This window comes from Capra hircus, chromosome 3 (genome assembly GCF_001704415.2).
Source record: "Capra hircus breed San Clemente chromosome 3, ASM170441v1, whole genome shotgun sequence".
Lineage (NCBI taxonomy): Eukaryota > Metazoa > Chordata > Mammalia > Artiodactyla > Bovidae > Capra > Capra hircus.
The window spans coordinates 99,036,332-99,058,480 of NC_030810.1; the positions used below are offsets into that span (position 1 = coordinate 99,036,332).

At 48.1% G+C, this 22,149-nt stretch overlaps 1 protein-coding gene across 5 annotated transcripts; it reads right to left on the minus strand.

The window, feature by feature from the left end:
- ANKRD35 (ankyrin repeat domain 35) lies at window positions 1,292-19,788 on the minus strand. 5 transcript variants are annotated; one of them, XM_018046008.1, is made up of 15 exons: window positions 19,644-19,788; window positions 14,131-14,261; window positions 12,981-13,069; window positions 12,542-12,606; window positions 11,480-11,537; window positions 11,217-11,287; window positions 10,806-10,912; window positions 9,980-10,164; window positions 9,317-9,354; window positions 7,152-9,161; window positions 5,448-5,537; window positions 5,148-5,213; window positions 4,307-4,362; window positions 3,804-3,833; window positions 1,292-3,716 (listed from the first exon to the last, which is right to left on the minus strand). In XM_018046008.1, the coding sequence occupies exons 1-15, from the start codon at window positions 19,674-19,676 to the stop codon at window positions 3,428-3,430; spliced, it is 3,318 nt and encodes a 1,105-aa protein (XP_017901497.1). In that variant the 5' UTR covers window positions 19,677-19,788; the 3' UTR covers window positions 1,292-3,427. The 5 variants fall into 5 exon arrangements, 4 of the variants coding, with proteins under 4 accessions (XP_017901497.1, XP_017901496.1, XP_017901498.1 ...); XM_018046007.1 differs by having other exon boundaries at window positions 19,638-19,788; XR_001917867.1 differs by having other exon boundaries at window positions 3,664-3,716; window positions 4,265-4,362; window positions 19,638-19,787.

Here is a 22,149-nt window from a genome sequence, read left to right on the forward strand (position 1 = left end):
GTCCAAGAGTAGGGAAAAGAGCAATAGAAAAGAGCTGGGGTTTAAGATTCTCATCTTGGAATTTCCTTTGGTCCTGGGGCTTCTTTCTTTCCTGGTTATCTCTGTCATGAACCTCCAGTTTCCCATCTAATTTAGTCTTGAAATATCTGTCTCTCTTGGGCCTTCTGTCTTATATAGATAGGTTTGAGTCCTGGGTCTTTATGTGTGCTTGGGCACTTCCATCTTTTGGGCCACAGGTCTTCAAGATAAGGTTTTTTAATCCCATCCTGGGTCTTTGGCCTTCTGTCTCACTGAGACTTGAGTCTTCTATCCAACTCCAGTCTAGACCCTTGGATCTTCTGTTGGTTTTGGATCATCTCACAGGGGGGCCTGGCATAAGGAACAGCTCTGCAATGCTTATTTTGATAGCTGACACTCTGCACCTACTGGAAGGGGTTAGGAGGCACCTTTACAAACACGCAAAAGAGCACACACACACACACACACACACACACACACACACACAAAATATGCAAGGAGAGAGAATTGCATGAAATCAAAGAGGGGAAGACATAGTCTCAAGAAATACTCAAAAGTGAATAGAAAGGCAAAAGGAGAGAAGAACCAAGAGAACAGAGATGAATGCTGAAACTGAAAACTGCAAAGAACAAAGAGACACTGGGGCACACAAAGCAAGGGGAAAAAAAGAGAAAATGGCCAGAGAAAGGCACAAAGAATATGTAGAAAAGAGAAATATGCAAGATAAAGAGTAGAAACAGCAGAAGGGTAGCCAGTATCAGAAAAGGTGAAGTGTCAAACCAACAAGGGGAACGGGTGACAGTTCAAAGAGAAAAAGAAGAGAGGCAGGCATAGCAAGAAATGAGCACAAGGCACATATAACTCAAGAGGCTCAAAGAGAACAGTGAAAGAAGAGCTAGATCTAGCGGAGCAAGGAGAATCAGATTGCTAGTAATTTAATAAAGGCGGGATCTCCTATAATAGTTAATTTGAATCCCCAAGAAAAAGAGGAAACGCTCTTCCAAGGAGGAGCTGCTCAGCAATGGACTTGAAGAGGTTGCTGGTAGTGTTGCAGAGAGAAGTCAATTCTGACTCCATGTTGGAACTGTTTCTTTCACTTGCTTTCCATTGTTTTTGTTATTATAATCATACATAAAGCCCTACTTCAGAGAATTCTGCCCCTTACCTCACTGTTAAGGGAAAGTGCCTCTGTTCATAACCCTGTCCACCTGTGAATTGCAAGAAGAAAGAAATTAACACATCCGCTTGCCTGAGGCTTGCCATTCTAGGAGATATTTGCAAGATTAATGGCCTTTTTTTTACTTTGTTTCCTCACCTACCACTGCCCCCCATCTCTGATCCATAAGAACCTGGTATCCAGACCCAGAACATGATGGTTATTTTGAGATGTTGCCATCTTTTGGATCAACCAGCTTTCCAAATAAAATTCCTTGCCTCAACATCTTGTCTCAGAGTCCTTGGCCTGTCATGAGGGAGAGTGAACTTGGACTCCGTAACAGTAGCAAGAGCAGCAGCTCCAAGAAAATGTTCCAAAAGCTATCCCAAGGAGATTAGAATGGACATTTCCCTGATGGGGCATAACTCATGGAGATATTCCCCAACCCATCCCCTATATCTCAAGACAAACAAATTCACAAGGGGAGAAAAAAAAGTTCATTGCTGTTTTAAGTTCTAGCATCCCTATAGGATAACATAGAACTAGGAACCAGGGCTCCTGGGTCTGATCTTGCCTGCAAGCTCTATCCCCAGTGCCTGGCACTTAGTAGACCCTCTTCACATCAGTGTAATAAAGTTATGTGACCAGACAAAGGAGGTGAACTGCACATCAGAACCAAGTTTCAGATCGAGGGCATTCAGAAAACATGATCTGGGGTTCAAACTCCATCAGGGCTCACCAAGCTTCACCTCTCATGTGTATACCCCATCTAGAGAAGGAGAGAGAAGTGAAGCAGGAATAGTTAAGTCCCTACTGAAGTTCTACTAAAGAGACAGTCCAGGAGGAAAGACGGGAACATTAAGACTAGGGTTACTTTGAGAAAGAAAGATTTATTCATGAAATCAAGGAAAATTTCAGGGCTTGAGTTGTTGGGGTAACAGTTTATGGGGTTGTATAAAAGGAGACTGCTTAGGAAGACCCATGACTGGAGAAGTTTCTACTTCTGTGTTTTAACATCATTGATCATTCTCACAGCTCAGCCATCCTGGGATCAGCTTCCAGGAACCCCAGAGGAACCCAAAGGCGTGACTTCCATTACCAGAACTGTTTCCTGACTTGAACTTAGCAAAATGATCTCTCGGTCTCTGGACCTTTCTCTCAGCAGTCTCTTCATCCTTCCCACCCCACACTGCGTATACAATAAGGAATGTAATATTCCTTTTCTATTCTGTGGTAACTGAAAGGGCAGGAAGGAAAAGAAGTTCTGTTCCCCTTAATAGAAATGACTTTGACCTTCTGATGCTCTTCGTTTTCCCATCAATTCCTCCTCTCTTCATTCTCTCAAGCTTAAAGCAGTCCTGTGCCCATCCGCATAAACCCTGAAACTGACCTCATCTTCTCTAGGACCTAATCTACATAGCTGCCCTTTTCCTGGCCAAACCCTGGAGACAGGCTCTGCACCCCTGCGTGGCCCCTTGTCTTCCAGGACAGCCCCTCCCCACCCTTCTCTCAACCCAGTCAGTCTCTTTACTGCCAAACTGCTGCTGCCTGACCCAGCGTAACCCAGCAGGGGGCGGGCTGAGAGAAGGAATTGGGAGGGATCAATGTGGGGGCCACCGAACCGCAGTTCCAGATATTTGAGTAACTGACCGCCTCCTTCTCACCTAGCAGTCTGACTGGTGGAGGAGTGGGAAAGGGCGGAGACCCAGGAAAAGTGACCCAGAGATACGTTTTTATCAGTCTGAGGACAGAACTGGAGGGAAGAAGCCAAAGCTGAGTATCCTTTCATCCCTTTTCCAGGAATCAGACTTTTCAACCCTCTGCACCTCGGGCAAAGAACAGTGACTTCATGAGACCAGGTACCTCAAATCTAGACACCTAGTTTAACATATGATAGAATATTTTAGACTGTACATACTGAAGTAAATCTAGGCCTCTCAATCTCTTCTTCTTAAAAAAGATAGTGAACTGAGAAGTCCCAAAGTAGAGAGAAAGATTAGAGCTGTTCAGTCAGTAAGAAACAGATGTTAGAGAAAGGAGTGTCGATATCCATTTTTATAGAGGGCTGTTTTTCCAACTGTGAGAATGCTGTTTTTCAGACTGGGTCTTGACTCATTAGTGGATGTAACTAATATGTTTTGATGGAATATAGAATAGAATAGAAATAATAAGGGTAAATATTATTTCAGGTATGTACACACAGGATGTAAAATGTATTTCTTACTTTGGATCATAATCAAAGTTTGAAAGCAGCTAATTTACAGGGTCATTTGTGATCAAAAAAGAATGAAAAGATTCCTTTCCCATGCCCCCTTTAGAAGGAACAATGACACCCAACACCATCCTGCCTCCCGCTTTATTCTCCATAGACCTGGCTTCCACCCACACCTCCTCTGATCTCATCCATGCTGATTCCAAGGTCCAGGTTTCCAGGTCTGGGGTCCATAATGTCAGGTGAAGCTCCACCCACACCACCCCCAGTGGCCAACCGACCACCCACCACAGCCTGATGGAGCCTCTGCCAACCAGGATGCTCTGTTCCCTGAAAGAGGAAATTCAAGGATGAAATGCACACACTTCTATACCCTCAGTCTCCTCCCACCCATGCCAAGAGGCCTATGATCCTCACCTATCCGGACTGAAGAAGATAGCCAGCTGCCTGGGGGTCAGGAGGAAGAGAGGATGACTACACTTTGAATAAGGGTGGGGAGGGAAGGAGATTCCGGAATCTGCAGAATGCCACTCTAGGAAACAACTGTGTGTCGCTGGCCCACCATCACTCATCTTTCACTGGCTTCTCTCCACCCCAGACCCTAGGAAAGTCACTCAACTCCTCTTTCCCATCTCTTACCCCATAAGTTAGGCCCCTTCAGTCTATCTGCTCGCTGACTCCTGACTCCACCCAGCAATTCCCCATATCATGTCTTCTCAAGTGACTTCACCTCAAACAGTCTATGCCCCCACAAGATATGTCCCACTCTATCTCCCTAGTGTCAGCTATCACCTGGGGCAAAAGGAGACTCCAATTCCTATCCTTAAGCCCCCTTTCTCCCAGGCTCCTTCCCTCATCAACCTGAGCCCATAACTCACAACAGAGAGATCCCATATTCTTTAGGGCACGGGTTGCCTTACTCCTGTATGCTGAGGATTCGCAGGAGGATATTATACACGTCCTGTTCCATGTAGCCCTGTAGGTAGCAGGAAAGAAACAAAAGGAGATGAACAGAACATGAAAGGGAGAGTTTCTGCAGTAGAATGCAACTTACTATGTGCCCTCACTTAGTAGTACTTCTCCATAGCTGTTTCCTAATCTTTACAAGGAAGATAGTAACATTGACTTTTCAGGACTGCTGTGAGGGTTACAGTTGTGAATATGGTGGAGCAAAGCACTGGGTACAAAACTAAGGGTTCGATTCTTTGTAGTTATTATTGTTCCTGATAAAGGAGCAAGCCACCCACCTCTTCTTCCTTGGTGAGGGATAAGCTGGCTCCGGAGGAAACTGAAAGGGCATGTTCTGTGTACCAAGTTGCTTCAGTCGTGTCTGACTCTTGTGACCTCATGGACTGTAGCCCACCAGGCTCCTCTGTCCATGGGATTCTCCAGGAAAGAATACTGGAGCGGGTTGCCATATCCTCCTCCAGGGGATCTTCCCAACCCAGGGGTCAAGCCCTCATCTCTTACATCTCCTGCATTGGCAGGCAGGTTCTTTACCACTAGCGCCACCTGGGAAACTCCCCAAGAAAGGGCATAGGGACAGGAAAAAGCCTTTCAGTCAGGGAATTGGAAAGGAGGGGCAAACACCTCTTCCCTTCACATTCATACTCTTGATCTGCCTCATGAGGTCCAGAAACCTGATACTGGAACATTTGAAGTCCAGCTTTCTGAGAGATGACGTCTTTGCAGTTAAGAGAAGAGGCGCCAAATGCAATGCCCCCTGGCCAGCTCTCTGCCTCTACCTCCCCCCAGGCTCACCTGAGCAGCATTCAGCAGATGCTTCCTATAGGTAGAGATGATCTCTTCATGGTTCTTCTGGGAATCCTAGGAGTGAGCATCAGTGGGAGGTCATGTGACTCACCCTCCTCCCCCAAGCATGAGGAACAACAAAGGGAAGTGGTCGGCTGTGGCAGGTGGGCTCCCTTGGCCCCTGAGCGCCTCAGCCTAGACCACTGCCTGGCCGGGCCTCTGGATCCCCAGAATCTCTCCCACAAATACATCACTGCCACTCTGCACGCTCCTCTCTAGCAGTGCCCATCTCCCGAGGACCAAACATACCTGCAGCTGTAGAGCAAGGCGAGCATTATCTCCCCGAACAGCTAGAACCTCCTCTGAAAGCTGCTCCAGCTTCTTCAACAATTCCTTGATCTGAGGCCAAAAGGAAATGAAGGGAATCAATGAGGCCCCAGTCATTTCCCACCCCAGGACCACTCAAAGTCAAGGTCAGTTGCCATTTATTGGGTATTTAATATCTGCCATGTGCTTTTACACACATTGTCTCATTTAACCCTCAAAACAACTCATCTGTTCTAAGAAAAACAATACTTCTCTGAGGGAAGTATTATCATTCACACTTTGTAGATAAGGAGCCAGAGTTAAGTAATTTGTCAAAATCACACAGCTGATAAGTGATGAAATCAAGATTTGATTTTGAATCAAGATTTCTCTGAATTCATTGTCCACACTCTTAGCTCCTTACTGAATCCTGACCGACTTCTGGCTGCTGATCACTGAAGGAAATGGAGATGAGTTTTTGTGGTTCGTGAGGTTGAGACACAAATGCAGTTAATGATAACCAGCTGTAATAGGAATGGTGGCAGGAATGCAGGAGTAGCTAACTTTTACTGGGTATTAGCCATTTGCCAAAATTATTTGTAATATCTTATTTAATGTAATCTTCATAACAACTGCTATTATCTTCATTTTATATATGAGAAAACTGAAGCTTAGATAACTCACCCAAGGTCAATCAGTTCAGGTTTTTTGTTTGTTTGGCCGCTCATGGCATACAGGATCCTAGTTCCTAGACTAGGGGTTGAACCTGTGCCCCTTGCAGTGGAAGCTCCAGTTCTTAACCACTGGCCTGCCAGGGAAGCCCCTCAATCAGTTAGTTTTGAAATTGAAATTCAAATGAAGGCAATCTCAATTAAGAGCCCACTACACTATTTTCTTTTGCTCATTTGTCTAATCATCTTCAACACCAACATAAAATTCCTTCTTTAATTAGCCCCACCCCACACTGATTCCTATTCTATATAACATTCCTTCTACATTTATGTACATTATATTCTGTCAAATGTAACTCCCTATAGTTTTTAATCTTTCTAAATTTGATCATGTACACAAATTTTAATAAGTCTGAACTCATTGCACAAGTAGTTCTAGAATTACTAAATTCATTTGTAAATTGATTTTTTTAGAATTCATAAAAACATGTCTTTTAGAAATATATAGACATATTCACTTTTGGAGCAATCATTAGGAAACTCGAGTATCTAACACAATGGTTTTCAAATTTTTTCCTCTGCATGGCACCCTCTTTGCCAATGAAACTCTTTTGTAAAACCTACTCTGATTGAAGTGAGCTTCAACCCCAAACCCCCTCAGACCCAGGAGAACATTGTGCAATTGACTGGTTCTGCTTGGGCTATTAATCTGATTGGCCAAAGATAGTTTCAGGTTGTGCGTGCCTGCCAAGTCGCGTCAGTCGTGTCCGACTCTGCGACCCGTGGACTGGAGCTCGCCAGGCTCCTCTGTCCATGGAATTCTCCAGGCAAGACTACTGGAGTGGGTTGCCATGCCTACCTCAAGGTGACCTTCCTGACCCAGGGATCGAACCGTGGGGCCTCCTGAGGCTCCTGAACTGCAGGCGGATTCGTTACCGCTGAGCCACCGGGGAAGTCCCAGTTTCAGGGCCGCAGACCCTAAGCACGCAGAAACCGTCCCTGATACTCCCTTCGGCTGGCTGGCTGGCCTGCTCACCTTGGCCTCCTTGTCCCGGCAGGCCCCGATGAGATGCTCCACCTTCTCCTTGAGCAGCTCCGCCGTCTTCTCGAACTGTTCGGAGCGTCCGCGCATCTCGCTGGCCTGGCGCTCGTGCTCTGCTGCGCGCGCGGCCAGGTCCCCGCTCCGGCGCCGCTCCTCGGCCGCCGCCTCCCGCAGCCTACCCATCTCCCGGCAGGCAGTGTTGTACTTTTCCAGCAGAGCCTTCAGCTCCTGGCCCCAAGCCTGGGCCTGGGCCACCAGGGAGCCCCGAGTTTTCTCGTGCTGCCGCAGGCTGGCCGCCTCCCGGGCCCTCAGCTCCTCCACTTCCTCAGTGGCTTGGTAGAGCAGCTGCTTCAGCTTCCCGATCTCCTGGCTCTTCCCGCTCATTGTGGCCTGAACTGCCCGCAGCTCTTCCTCCAGCTTCCCCAGGTCTTGCTCCAGAGCCGCCACCTGAGGGGAGGCCGAGCCCTTCGTGGAGACGCCTGGCTCCCCACGGCGGGAAGGGGAGCCCCGTAGCTGCTGGTTTTCCTCTTCCAGCCGAGCCAGCCCCTGCTGGGCTTCGCGGTGCCTGGCCACCAAGGCACTGATGCAGGCCTGCAGGTCTTCGAGGGGCTCGGCTGCACCCCGTGCACTCCCCTGGCCTACCAGGTCTGGGGGCAGGCAGTCCCACAGCCCCTGGAGGCCTCTGTTCTGGGAGGCCAGGCGCTTCCGCAGCTTCTCGGTGGCCTCCTTCTCCAGGGCCAGTTCATCTGTCAGCAGCCCCACACTCCTCCGCAACTGCTGTAGCTGGACTTGCGCCTCCGGCCTGGGCACAAACTCCCGCTGTAGCCGCTGGCTCAGGGACTGCAGCTCCCCCTGCAACCGCTGCCGCTCCCGGCCCAGCTGCCCCAGCTCCTCCAGCAAGTTACTGTTGCTCAGTCTCAGGGCGGACACCTCCTTCTCCAGCTGTCCCCTGGCCTGGCCTCCTCCTGCCATCTGGTCCCCTCCAGGAGCCCCTAGAGGTTCTCCCCGGGCCCCGGGGACCCTTTTCTCCTTTTCTTCATCCTCTTGGGTGATGGTCCCTGGCAGTGCCTTGGGTGCTTCCTCTCTGGGCTCCTGGGCAGGGGCCTGGGGTTTCATCTGCAATCCTGCTTTTGCTCGATCCAGTCTCACCAGCACCTGCTCCAACCTGGCCTCCATCTTCTCCCAGGCAGCTGCTGCAGCTTCAGCCCGGGGTGTCCCCAGAGCTCCCTCCAAGACGGGTCTTGATAAAGCCCCCCGGGCTGCATCCTTTTCTCGCCACACCGCAGCCAGCTCCTCCCTCAGCTGTAGCAGGAGCTGATTCATGGCTGCTGTGCCCACTGGCTCAGCCACTGTGCTTGTGGGTTCAGACCCTGGAGCCTGGGGCCTCTCCTTCCGGCCAGCAAACAGCTGGTCAGTATGATCAAGGCAAAGGGCCTGCCCATCACTGTTGGTCAGTTGCTGTCCCGTAGTTTCCCCTACAGTCTCAGACTTTGGGCTCTGGGGTGGCTCCTGTTCTGGTTGGGACCTTCCCTGGGCTTCATACTGGATCTCCCCTGGGACTGAATCCTCAGCCTTCTTGGAAGCTAATACTGGGTTGGCTGCCGCTGCAGCTGTGGCCTGCTGATGCTTCTTCAGCTCTTGTATGTGCTTAGCCAGCAGGTTGAGAGCACAACCCTGTTCCATGCCGTCTCCTCCAGGCCGGAGACTAGAGCCCTGGTCCCCTGGAGCTCTGGGCTCTTGGGACAGGAGGAGCCCCAGCTCCCGCATGTGTTCTTGAATCTGATTCTCCAGGCCCAGGTAAGCTGTAGCTTGAGCCTTGCACTCTTCCATCTTTTGCAGCAGTTCCTGCTCCAACTGAGAAACTTTTCTCTTCTCCTCTTCATACTTCCACTTCCACTCCTCTGAACATGGATCCTCATCCTCTTCTTCCTCTTGCTCCTCCTCAGGCTCTGCCCTCCATGGGCTCTTAGGTGGAGCACCCACCTGAGACTCAGAGGGAGAGGCCTATGTAGAAAAAGGAACAGTGACGTCAACCCAGGCAGCTAGCCTTTCTTCTCTTAGGCTGTCTTGATGCCCCAATGATCCCTGCCTGGGAGACATCCCAGCAGGAAAGACTGGGGTGGGTCAGAAGCAAAAGGAGGAGGTACTTAGGGTCTTACCTGGGATTCAGGATTCAGGTGTTGAACTGGCCCCTGACCTACATGAAAAGACATGGGGGAAATGAGAGAGGAGACAGGGCCCACACTCTGGCTTCAGACTTTCTCTGAAAGGAGTGGCCCCTCAGTGTTCATCCTTAACCACACGTGTGTTTCTGGTGACAGAAGCCACCTCTATTTGATGAATCCCTAAGTAGCCAGCAATGTTGGTTCCCTGTCCCAGAGATATGTTGGCTCATTTATTTCTTTCACTCACTTATGTATTGGACACTGTGCCAATAAGCACTGTTATAGATAGAAACCAGGAGCCAATGGTGAGCAAAACAGAGGAGGTTATCTGAGGGGGTTACAGTATAGTAGGGGCAAGAGACAGATTGACCATCGAATCACACAAATAGATGAACAATTACAACTATAAATGCTAGCAACAGTGCTAGCCAGAGTTGCCTTCAGGGAGAGACAAGGTTGCATTAAAGAATTTTGTGACCTTGCTTTTGGGAAGTGGGAGTCATCTCATAGCAAAAGCAATAAGTAAATTCTCCACTAAAGTGACAGTTATTTATCACATGGATTGTTTCCATGGAAACAAATGGGATTCTAAGAAGCTTCTTGGATGCTAAGGCTGTCAAGGAGCATCTTGGAGTCACAAAAGCGGGTTGGCTTTACCCCCTCGGCCCTGCCGGTTCAGGGCCTGCCGCAGCAGCCTCCACAGTGTCCTGTCTTGTGTGCGTAGGGCATAATGCAAAGCATCATGCCCCGTGCCGTCCACTGCCCCCGCATCTGCTCCATGGCTCAGGAGCAGTTCAGCCACCTCAGCACTGCCTTTTTCACAGGCCAGGATCAGAGCCGATCTGTGGGGTGAGACAAATCTGAGTATAGGCTTTTCTCATGACATCCTGGAGTCCTGGTTTCAAAAAAAAACAAAAAACAAAAAAAAATCCACTTGCAAGGTCAGCTGTCACTCACTGTGGTCAGGAGAACCACAGATCGTCACCAGTCAGTGACAAAGCATCAGGCTAGACCAGACCTGTGCAGATGTCACTCCAGGAGCTGTGACATCAGAAAGCGGGGAGCCCATCTGAGGGGGTCCATTTTCATCTGCTTTATATGTTGAGGTTCTATATAAGTTCTTTACTGGGTAAACAGATGCTATGTCTAGAACATAGTTTGAAAGCCAGTCAATTAAAATAGTGGTTCCAGGAATATTAATTCTAATTCCAGAGTCATCTACACTAGAAGGATGGCGCTGGCAGCAGCAGAATAAGAAAGCATAAGGAGAACATTCTTAACTCACTAAGAGGAAAACAGTGAAGCCCAAGCAGGGCTCTTCTGAACCACCACTGGGAAGGAAGGAGGTTCCCAAGAAAACAGAGACCAATCTCTCCATCTCACACACACACACACACACACACACACACACACACTCTTTGCCCAGTGGCTCCTTTTTAGATTGTCAGGGTCGGGTTACGGGATGGGATGATAGAGGGCTCACTTGTCATTCTTGTCGGTGACATTGACCCGGGCACCTCTCTGCAGTAGCTGTGAGCAGATAGCTGCATGACCGCCCAGTGAGGCAATCATCAGGGGTGTACGTCCATCCTGCACAGATTGTGGGAACGGGGTTCGTGAGGAGACAGGGGAACCAGGGCTTCGGCACGTCCTACCAACTCCCCTGCTGCCACACCTCTCCAGGAAAAAGCGCCAATCCTGAAGCTAAATACTCCTTCTCAGAGGGTTGGAAACTCTCCAGAAGATAAGCCTTAACCTCTCTGTGTGGCAAAGGAGGAGGGGCAGAGGGAGAAGGAAGAAGAGGTGGTGCCCCACAACCCCAGGTCATGGAACTTGGCTAATTAACCTCAAAGAAAGCAGCAGCCTCCCCATATAGGGCCCTGCCAACACTTACATTATCCAGGACATCCAGGAAGGCTTCATGATCACACAAAAGGAGCACACTTGAGGCACAGCCAGAGGAGGCTACGGAGGGTTACAGGATGATTGGGTTAAGCAGAAGCCTGAAGGACACCTCTCAGACCATGATGCAGGATCCTCTCCAACCCTTTGAGCAGTCAACTCTGGCCTGCCCTTCCCGCCCAAACATTATCCTCCCCTCCCTCCCCACCTTCTGGTCCCAGCAGCCCCGTTTCCCACTAGTACCCTGGCACACACCTGCCCAGTGCAATGGACTACGATTTTCTGCATCTACAGCGTCTTCATTGGCACCATGCTGCAAACAGTCACAAAGGGAATCAGCATGGAGCACGGTGTTAACACTGTCATCTCCCACCCTGTTTTATCTGTTGTATAACCAGCTTTCATCGTACTATAGGGAGGGGCAGAGGGATCATGGCTATGGCCAACTACCCCGTGGACTGTAGCCTACCAGGCTTCTCCGTCCAAGGGATTCTCCAGGCAAGAATACTGGAGTGGGTTACCATTTCCTTCTCCAGGGGATCTTCCCAACTCAGGGATTGAACCCGGGTCTCCTGCATTGGAGGCAGACGCTTTAACCTCTGAGCCACCAGGGAAGCCCAACTACTAGGCAAGTCCAGTTTATTCCTTGCAGACTATAGGCAGCCTTGAATTTCAGCCCTGGTTGATAAACCTAGGGCCTAAGAAAAATCAGATTATAGGTAAATAAACACATTAAGGACAATAATGCCTGAGTCCATGTCTGGTACTTTAGGATCCTAAATGAGAATCTTGGAAAGAGCTAGGAAGAACAAAGCAGAATTTCCATTGGCACAATGGCCTGGTTGAACTGGGCCTTTTGAACTTTGAGAAGCTTATCTCTGAACTGTCCACATGTCATTTCACATGTATATCTCTCTTTGTACTCCTAGACTACAAACTCCTCAAGAACTGACAGCAGATTTTGGGTTTAACATGAACACCTCTGCCATCCTTCCACCCGCCCATCATCACAGCAGTCAGTCTCCGCAGTGGCTCTGCCAATGGTGAAACTCGATACACACATATTGACTGACTGGGTGTCAGTCCCTAGCAATGCTGCTTTTTCATTGCCCTGGAGGGCAACATTAAGCTGGGTGCCTGCACATAGCAAATATTAAATAAATACTGACGAATTAATGAATGAGAGTTTACCAGCTCTCTTACTGGGGATGTGAGGGGTACATTTGACCAAATGTTGCTGGTGAGTACAAGACAAAGTCAGGAGTCTCTGGGTCCACTTCTTCCTTTCACAGGAGTAGTATCAGAGGTCTCTCTTACCTGCAGCAGGACCTTGACACATTGTGGCTGGCAAGAAATGGTGGCCAAGTGCAGGGCGGTACTGCCTAGAAACAGAAAGAAGCAGGGAAAGCGGGTAGGTGGCCCCATGGATGCTGATGACTCACAGGGAGGGAAGGCGAGAGACGCACAGATAATCAGAGGGAGATTAGAGAGAGAAACTCTCAGCCACATGGGGCCAGAAATTCCTGTTCCCCAAGTGCCTGGTACCCACAGTGGAGGTGGGAGTGAGAGTGAGGTAGGCCCAGCTTGCAAGGAGGGGAACCCCTGAAAGCAGGCTGGCTGGGACTTACAAGGAGAGAAGCAGGGGGGACTACAGTTTTGAACGCCCAGCAGGGCCCAGCACTGCCACACCCCAGCCCCTCACTGCTGCTATAAAGGGAAAAGCAAGCAGCATGACCCAGGGCTCAGTGTAACTCACCGTCCTCATTCTTGCTGTTGATGTCAGCCCCATTGGCAAGTAGTATAGTCAGACATTCTGTCAGGCCTTTGGAAGCGGCCAGATGAAACCTGCCAGAGTCAAGGCCAGGAGGCAGAAAGATAAAGGGACCTCATAAAGATGAGGAATGGTTTTACTCAGTCAGTCATGTCCAATTCTTTGTGACCCCATGTACTGTAGCCTGTCAGCTCCTCTGTCCATGGGATACTCCAGGTACAAATACTGGAGTGGGTTGCCATTCATTTCTCCAGGGGATCTTCCCCACCTGGGAGAATCTTCTAAGCCCTGCCTGCTATGCTCCATCAACCCAAAGCCAATTCCAAAGGCAGAAAAGAAAGCTCCCTTAGCCTGACTTTCTGAGAAAGAGAAGCTTATGTAAATGGCCTACTGTTATAACATCAGAGAAGGCTAGAAGCAAAGGTAGAAAGAAGAGCTATGGGTCTTGAGCAATCTGAGTATCTCAGGATGTCCAGGGAACACACAATTATCTGTCACTCTGAGCCCAATACCCTTAGCAGACTGGAAATGTCACAGTAAGAGTTGGCCAGAGCAGAGGGCTGGACATTTGCAGGCTGACTTGGGCAGAGACAAGGAATACTATCCCTCTTGTACTAATCACCTCTTCCAGCCACATGATGCTCATGGCCACCACAGTACTCCTAGTGCCTCAAGCATACATGCCCTCCAACTTGTGCAATGAAGAAATACCCTACTTAGTGTATGTTTCAGTTTTCCATTTATTTCATGGCTTTATTCCTTTCTCAGTCAGTTTTGCTGATGTGGGTCATGTGGTGTAAGGACCTCAAGGACAATCTCTTCTTCTCTCACTTTGTGCAGCACTTGAGAAGTAGTGAAGATTTATTGATATGCTTGCTAATTAAGACAAAAAAAGGGCTCTGAAGTTATAGATGTTTCCTAGTCTTACATCATATTCAGGTTTGAGGTTTTTAAAGAGAACTGCATACCAAGGGGGAGAAAGCAATGGCAACCCACTCCAGTATTCTTCCCTGGGAAATCCCATGGACAGAGGAGCCTGGAGGGCTATAGTCAGTGGGGTCACAAAGGGTCAGACAAGACTTAGCAACTGAATATGACACACATACCAAGGTGGGGATCAAGAGGACTTACTTACGGGGACTGGCCGTTCGAGTCTAGCTTAGTGGGTCGGGCAGATTTCCTGGAGGCCAGGGCAGCCACGCGTCCCACGTCCCCCCGTTGCACCGCCTCCAGCAGCTTCTGATCACGGCGGTTCCATCTCTCCACCTGGACCAGAGCAACACATTGTAAGAATCTAAGAGGTGGGGATAGAGCCGAGGAAGAAAAAAAGATGGTTAGGAGGCCAAGCAAGGGAAAAGGGACATCCCTGAGGTCCTTTCAGTGTTCCACAAGTCACTCACCCTAGGTCACTGAATGCTTCATAGTTGGGCCAGTTCAATACTCACCAACTCACATGCCACTGGGGACTACTGCCAGTTACTGCCTGTTCTGGACCAAAAGGGGCTTGGAGTACTGAATTCAAAATCATTGTTTGAGTCCTGAATGCTAGTATTTCAAATGTCTTTTTTTTTTTTAATCAGCATTTTGATTATTTTTAGATGCACAACCTCCCGAGCAGTCCTAGCCTTGACTCCTTCCCTTTTGGTCGTTAGGTCTTGCTGGAGCAAACTGAACCAAACTGACCGTTCCAGACTTGGGTTCACTTTGCCTCTCAATCCCCTGTGCTGCTTTGTTTTTGTTCTCAGATATTTGAGAAACCAAGGCACCTAGCTTTGGGTCACAGTTAGGAGTCTAAGTGCCTAGCCATACCATCTCTACCCATTGGCTTTGGGGTGCAAAACTTGGAAGAGAAGCACAAAGTTTCCATTTTCCCTTCTCATACCCAGGCCCTTTGGCTAGTCCCTCTTCCCCTTCCCTGGCAACACCAACCAAAAGGCCAAGATAGGTCTTCAGCTATGGAGGAGGCAGAAGAGACAGTTGGCCTCCTCCACCCTGCCATCCCTCCTCATTTTCCTGGCAGAGAGCAGCTGTTCCAGACAAGAGCCACACCTGGGCATGCATTGTTCTACTATGCCAGCTTGACTCTTTCAGGTGGTGGGGTAATTACAATAATTGAAGTATTACAGGGCATGAAAGAGTTGTGTATAAGCACCCAGAGCCGAAAGCCCAGAAAAGCCTTGTTTGCTCCGGAGAAGAGAAAGGAAAGGAGGAAAGGATACAGAAATCTGTGGAATGGTGACAAGAGCCCTAGGCGAATATTTGTCAGCAGGCCTAAGTTCAGGGCCTGGTTCGACCACTTCCTCAGCTATGTGACCTAGAGTAAGCCATAGAACCCCTCTAACCTGTTTCCTCATCTATAAAATGCGGAAACTAATTACTGCTTCATCATGTTGTATGAAATGAGCTAATGTATATAAAATCTGTTTGTAAACTGTAAAAAGCCTTACAAGTATATGGCATCCTTATTAAAAAAAAACAGGAAGTGGTGCGGGATTGGTGGTGGCACATTGCATTTTACGAGGTGTGATCGAAACAAGAAAGAAGCTATAGGAGGCGGTGGGGAAAAATAGAGTCTCTGGAAGCCAGCTCAGCTTCAAATACTGTTTACATAGCCAGGGCAAATTATTAATCAAGAACAGGAAAGATTTTAAATGCCGACACCATAAAATTATCTAAGGTAAGTGGCTTCTGAGGTAACACTCCTGAGGTAATTCCTTGTAGCCCTTTTAAGTGCTATTTCAATTAGCCTCTCAACGTTCCTGGAAAGTAGTTAGGACTGATATTATTTTATCTAGTTGACAGAAAAGAAACTGAAGTGCACTGAGGTTAGATAACTGTCCAGGGGCACACCACAGAATAGTGGTAAAATTGAGATTAGAACCCAGGCCACCGGATGCCCTATCTTAGTTCTCACCACCAGGTCAGAGCTATAGAAGGTTTATTTATTTTCAAATAAACAGTCTAAGACCGCCTCCAGGGTAAAGCCACCCACGTTCAGACACTAATCCCTGCAAGAGGAAGAGTCTCCAAACAGGTTAATTCTCAAAGGACAAAATAAGCAAAATGACTGCTCAACAGACTGAGATGTAATAACATATTATCCAACGTCCCCTGGGGGCTATGGCACCCTCAGAAAAGGCAGAGAGCTAGAACTACACCTCCACCACAGGACACCATCATTAGCTGACCTCAATCTGAAGTTCTCTGTTTAAAATTATGATTCTAACACTTTCTATCCTTGTGAACTAAGGCATGTAACAACTTCTCTGAACCACAGTTTCCTAATAAAATAACACTATATAAAGCACCTAGCTCTGTCTGTCACATAGGAGGTACACAATAAATATTAGTCCTAATCACTGTCCTTCTCAAACTTGCTGGGCACATTTTGGATATTCCTGGGCTCAGAATTCTCCATCCAGGGGAGTGGGAGGAAGGACTCTTGCTCCTACTGGCCAATAGTCCAGCTGTATAGATGGTAATGGCATTTCTTAGCAATGTAGATAATTCTCTTTCCAGCTAGATAGTTTTAAAATCTACCCCCATTTACTTTCTATAATCTTGTTATACCAAGAGAATTTAAAATAGGTAGAAATTCTTCATGGCCAAACCTCTGCAGAGCTAGGGTGAAGAAGAACAGAGAGGGACCTCCCTGGCTGTCCAGTGGTTAAGACTCAGCATTTCCGATGCAGGGGGCATGGGTTCAATCCCTGGTTGGGGAAGCAAGATCCCATATGGCTGCATGGTGTGGCAAAACACACACACACACACACACAGAAAGATGCTTCTGAATCTGAATTGCAAGATCTAGTCTATTTTTCACCCCAGCACCTTGGGAAAGAGGCACTGAATAACCATCACGGCCTCAAGGGAGCAATCACCAAATTAATTAGTAGACTTGAAAACAAGGATATGCTTTGTATTTCTGTAGCCAAGACTAGGGGTGCCTTTGTAGAAGTAATTGCAGCCTCTTCTTATCTCTGGCTGTGTGCCCATGAGCGTCCTATGAAGATGAAACACGCCAACAGTAGAGAGAATGGCTACCGCTGTGTAGGATGGGTGAAAGGAAATGGTTTTGCTGCCCTGTAGAAACCAGGAGTTGACCCTCAATTTTTAAAATGCAATTGAGGGACTTCCCTGGTGGTCCAGTGGCTGAGACTCTGTGCTCCCAATGCAGGGGGCCCAGGTTTGATCCCTGGTCAGGGAACTAGATCCCATACGACAACGAAGAGTTCACATGCCACAACTAAGAACCTGCACACCTCAACAAAGATCAAAGACTCCATATGCTGCAACAAAGGCTCGATGCAGCCAAATAAGTAAATAAATAGTTTTTTTAAATAAAATGCAACTGATATTTCTCTAACTTGATTCAGTGCCTACGATTTAAAGCTATTTTCTGGTTTACTGCCTACAACACTAACATGGAAGACACTCCTTGGGACTAAAACAAAATGAGATCATAGGAGTTAAGTTTTTGTTTGTTTCTTGAGCTTCCTATATGTATTCTGGATGACTTAGATTAATTTTTAAATGAGCATTGATCCTTCAGTTCTCATCTCAGTCTGAGGGTACACTGAACCCAGGGGTTGGAGAGACGATGGAAAGGGGCAATCTTCTGCCATGACTAGGAAGCTAGGCTTTGGGAGTGGTCAGGAAGGCTGTGACACTACTTCTCTGACAAACTGGTTCAGAGTGGTTAGCCACCCAGGGAGTGGAGGAATTTATCATGAGAAGTGTGGGGAAGTTTCATGAGGAAACAATTTACAGCTTAAACTAGTCTATTTTCAATCTTATTGGATCCCTACCCTGACTGAGGAAACAGTTTTCTTTTCAGCTAAGTAGTTCTAAATCCATCTAATTTGCTACCTATAATCTTGTTGTACTAAGAAGAGTTTAGAGTGGGTAGAAATTCTTCATGGCCAAACCTCTGTACAGCTGGGATGAAGAAGGACAGAGGGATGCTTTCCAATTTCAATATTCATCCCATTGTTCACCCCAGCTTCCTGAAAAGGAGGCATGGACCAACAACTAGAGAATCAGGAAGAATGAAACAGTTTCCCCATTCCTAAGGAGAGGCAGGCTCCACAAACCTGAAAGGGAAGGGCAATATGGAGGACTTTCAGTAACTAAAGAAGAGTCCATGTGAATAAGAAAATCATCATGAGTTAAGACACTCTGGGTTGCCTCAGTTTCTGGTACCTTTAATAGTGATTCAATAATGCCTTTTGATTGGTTGATTAATGCATGGAAACTAATGGGGAAGCAAACGTAAGTGGGATGAGAACAGGCCTCAACAGAGTACCTACTCTTGCCTCATAGCTTGCTTTCAGATTTCTGTGACCTGCAGAAGAAGCTGAGCATTTTTCACGTTTGCTCAATGAATGACAACACTAAGTCAAGTTAGGCTAAGCAATGTTACTACAGGCAGTTGGCAACATTATTTCTAAATGAGCCACCATCTCAGCGACCACAGAAAATTTCATCCCCTGATAGGAGGTCTGTCTGTAAGAGATCTTCAGAAAAGAAGCACCTATACCCTCCCTTAGCCACTCCCTTCTGTAGACTTTCTCCCTGTGTCCTGTTCTGGGAGAACCTTTGTTCTGGGAGTCAAGGGAGGGGATTGACTTCTAGGAACTCTCAGAGTGAATCCACTTTATTCTCTTCTTCTCTTACCATCACCGTTCCCCAGCTGAGTCAAAGAAAGCAGAGTACAAGCCCTAAACAACTGGGTGAGGGTTTAGAATGAAGGAAGATTCTGGGGAGAAGCAGGCAAAAGGCCTTGACTGACCCAAGAACCCGTCTGATGACCAGGCACTGCAGTGAACTGGCCAGAGTGGAATCTGCGGACAATTTACCCATTCCTTGGGGAGCAGCCAGGCAACTGTGCCTCCTCTGGCAGTGCCTCTCAGTGTGGCCAGACTGGACTGCAAGATTAACCCACAGAGAGCAGGTACCAAGAGATCGGGGAGCTGAACCACCACTGGACAGAGCCGGGCAGAGGTTGAAGGGGGAGAACAGGAGAAGGCTGCTGCTATGGGAGTCCCAACTGGAAAGAGGTTTGGAGTGTTGTTGTCTGAAAGCCAGTGGTGGCGATGAGAGAATGGAAGTGGGAGTGGTTATGGGGTAAGATGGGGACAAGGACAGAGAACACTATGAAGAAGGGCTAGGGAAGGCACAGGGCTGCAAGTACTTGCTGGACTGAGAGCAAGGATAGGACCACAGAGGAGAGCAGGGTCGTGAGGGGAGATAGAAAGGAGCTTGGGGCTGAGCCCAGGCTGGGGATAGGACAAACGCCTGATGGCAGTTCAGTACTGGGAAACAGGGTAGAAGTAGAAAACAGCGCCTTTACGAGAGAACCAGGGGCTGCAGGGAACATATCAGAAGTTGGGGCGTAGATTCTAGGAGGGAAAGAAAGGGTCAAGGGAAAGAACCTTGGGGAGGGCAGAGGTTAGGAAGGCAAGTCAGAGGTTAAGGGACAGGGTTTTGAGGAAGGCAGGGCTGGAGGGCTGCACTATGGGAGTGGAAGAGCTAGAAAGACGGACAGAGATAAAAGGCCGTGGAGTCGGGACTCAGGACTCTGTCACCACAGGGCTTGGACCCCAGCCCCATGCCCAGCCTCCCAGACATTTTAGCACATACCGCCACCTGTGAGCTGGAGCAGGAGAAGATGCGCTTCATGGCCGGGGCCAGGGCCACGGGGGGAACGGGGACGCGCGGAGAGCCGGGCCACAGGTTCCTGAACCCACAGGACCCGGCGGCAGCTGTGTTAGAGAGCTGTCAAATGCAGAACGGGATCCGCCCCAGACCCGCCCCGAGACCTACCGCGTTCAATCAGAGACTAGAACCCGAGGGCTGGGCTTAAAACTCCGCCCCTCGCCCAGGTCTGCTCGGCCTTTGCGGAGGCCGAAGTCCTGCAGTCTCCGCCCGAGAGGTGGGCCTGGTCTCAAACCTCGCTCTCCCAAACCGAACCCGCTCGCAGCTCTGACTTGCTCAATCCCCAAAGGGACGCCACCGGCTGCAGCTAAATCTCCTCCCCTGGCTCCGCCCCTCCCCGCAGTTCCACGCTGCGGGCCCGCCCTCAAGCCCTGCCTCGGGCCCGCCCTTCCGAGCACCAACACACGGTTCTCCGCGTCTGCTTGGATCTTAGCAACTGTCGCATTTAACCGCTCGTGACGACGATTTGATTCTATCCAGAGACCTTTGCCAACATAGTTACCTTTGCTTCCTCCCTCCATTCCCCGGCCCAAAACCCAGGCACAAAAAAAGGGTTTGAAGAGAGCGTTTTGGAAACGGCAGGAGATTGTGGTACGAGCCAAGGACTGAGCAGGAGGACCCACCGCAACCTGAAGACGGGGGACCAGGCTTAATATCCTAACACATCTCTAAATTAGAAAAAGGCATAGGGAAAGGAAGGAGTTTTTTTGTTGTTGTTGTCTCAGCATCCCGTTCCACAAAAATACAAAACTGTCTTCACTGTTTCCACTGCCCTTTAAATTCAGATTCTCAGCAGTTTGTGCTTGGTCAGTTGCAACCAGTCTACCTGTCTCTTCTCCTTCATCCAAAGAAAGCACACTCAAGTGCATAGGAAAGCCTACAGAATAAAGCTGAGCTCTCAGTGTGGTTTACAAGGTTTATTAGGAGCCTCACCCTACCTTCTCAAGTCTCATTTCTCACTACTTTCACAAATAACCTAATGTTGAGGCTGTTCTAATCTACTACAGTTCCCTTTTCAACTGGTGATTAATCCTCCCTGGATTATCTCCTCTCACACTTGGTGGTCCTTCACATTTGGTGGCCCCTCAAGACACAAAAATTTTTTTCTGTAAACTTTTAAAGTCCTGCCAACCCCACCTAAAAAAAGTATGCTTCTTGTATGTGACACACTCCTTGTGTGCGACTATTGTCTAGCAACAAGCTCTCTGTATTTGCCATTATTTGTTTACATGCTTGTTTCCCCTACTAGACTGGGCTCTTTGATGGTAGAGGCTGCATTTTATATTATTCTCATTGCCTAGCACATATTAGGTGCTTAACGTCTTATGAGTGAATAAACAAAGTAATGAATGAAGGCACAAAGGAGCAACAATGAGAAGAAAGCAACACCTTTCTGTGTGTCTGAGGCAAGCCTGTTGTTCTACAGTTGCTTCTCAAACTGGCTGTGCTTCAAAGGAAGAGGTAACAGGCTTATAGAAGAATAGATTGGAATTAGAGAAAGTCCCATCCTGGAGCTGAGCAGTAGAGAGGAGAGGGATCTCTAGGTGGAGAAAAATATTAATCATGTGGAGAGAGAATGAGATGAACCAGTCTTTGAGGATATCCAACTCCCTTTGTGGGCTGACTCAGGATAAGGAGGGGGAATCTGTCAACATAACCATGGCCTCAGTCCCTGACCCAGAAAGTGTGCTCCATAAAGGTTGATGAAACGATAGCCTATGTGCTGAGGGCCACCGCGGATCCTCCAGCTACAAAATAACACCAGCTTGCCACAGAATGATTGTCCCTGCCTAATAAGCTAGAATGGCCACTATTCTCAGGGTTAGGCAACAAAGACAGAGACATGGTCTCTAGAAGCCCATTGCTGAAGAACCATGTACCATGAGGATAACAGAAGAACCCTGGGTGTCTAAAGAAATCTAATCAATCAGATTTCTACCTTTAGAACCTTAAGTTAATCACCTAATTATCATCTTTCTGGACCTGAGGGCTTATTTCAAAGGGGAGGAGGCATAGGGTAAGATTTAGTGGCAGGAGATAATAACACATAGGAAAATAAATCTTGAGAGTCTATGAAGAGCAGGCAAGTCACCAGATCATGAGCATCACTTGGTGCTTCCATATACCTCCTCAGTCCTCACAAGGCAGGTTATGTAGGGTAGGTTATCTTATAACAAATTATTTTTATAACAGTAGTTACCATTTATTGAGTACTTACTATATATGTTCACTTTACTTGAATCACCTCATTTACTTCTCACAATCCTAATACATTTATTTTAAAATATTTGTTTGGCAGAGCCATGTCTTAACTGACTTCCGGGATCTTCAGTCCTCGTAGCAGCATGTGGGATCTTTCCTTTTAGCATGTGGGATCTAGTTCCCTAACCAGGGATTGAACCCTGGCTCCCTGCAATGAGAGTATGGCGTCTTAGAC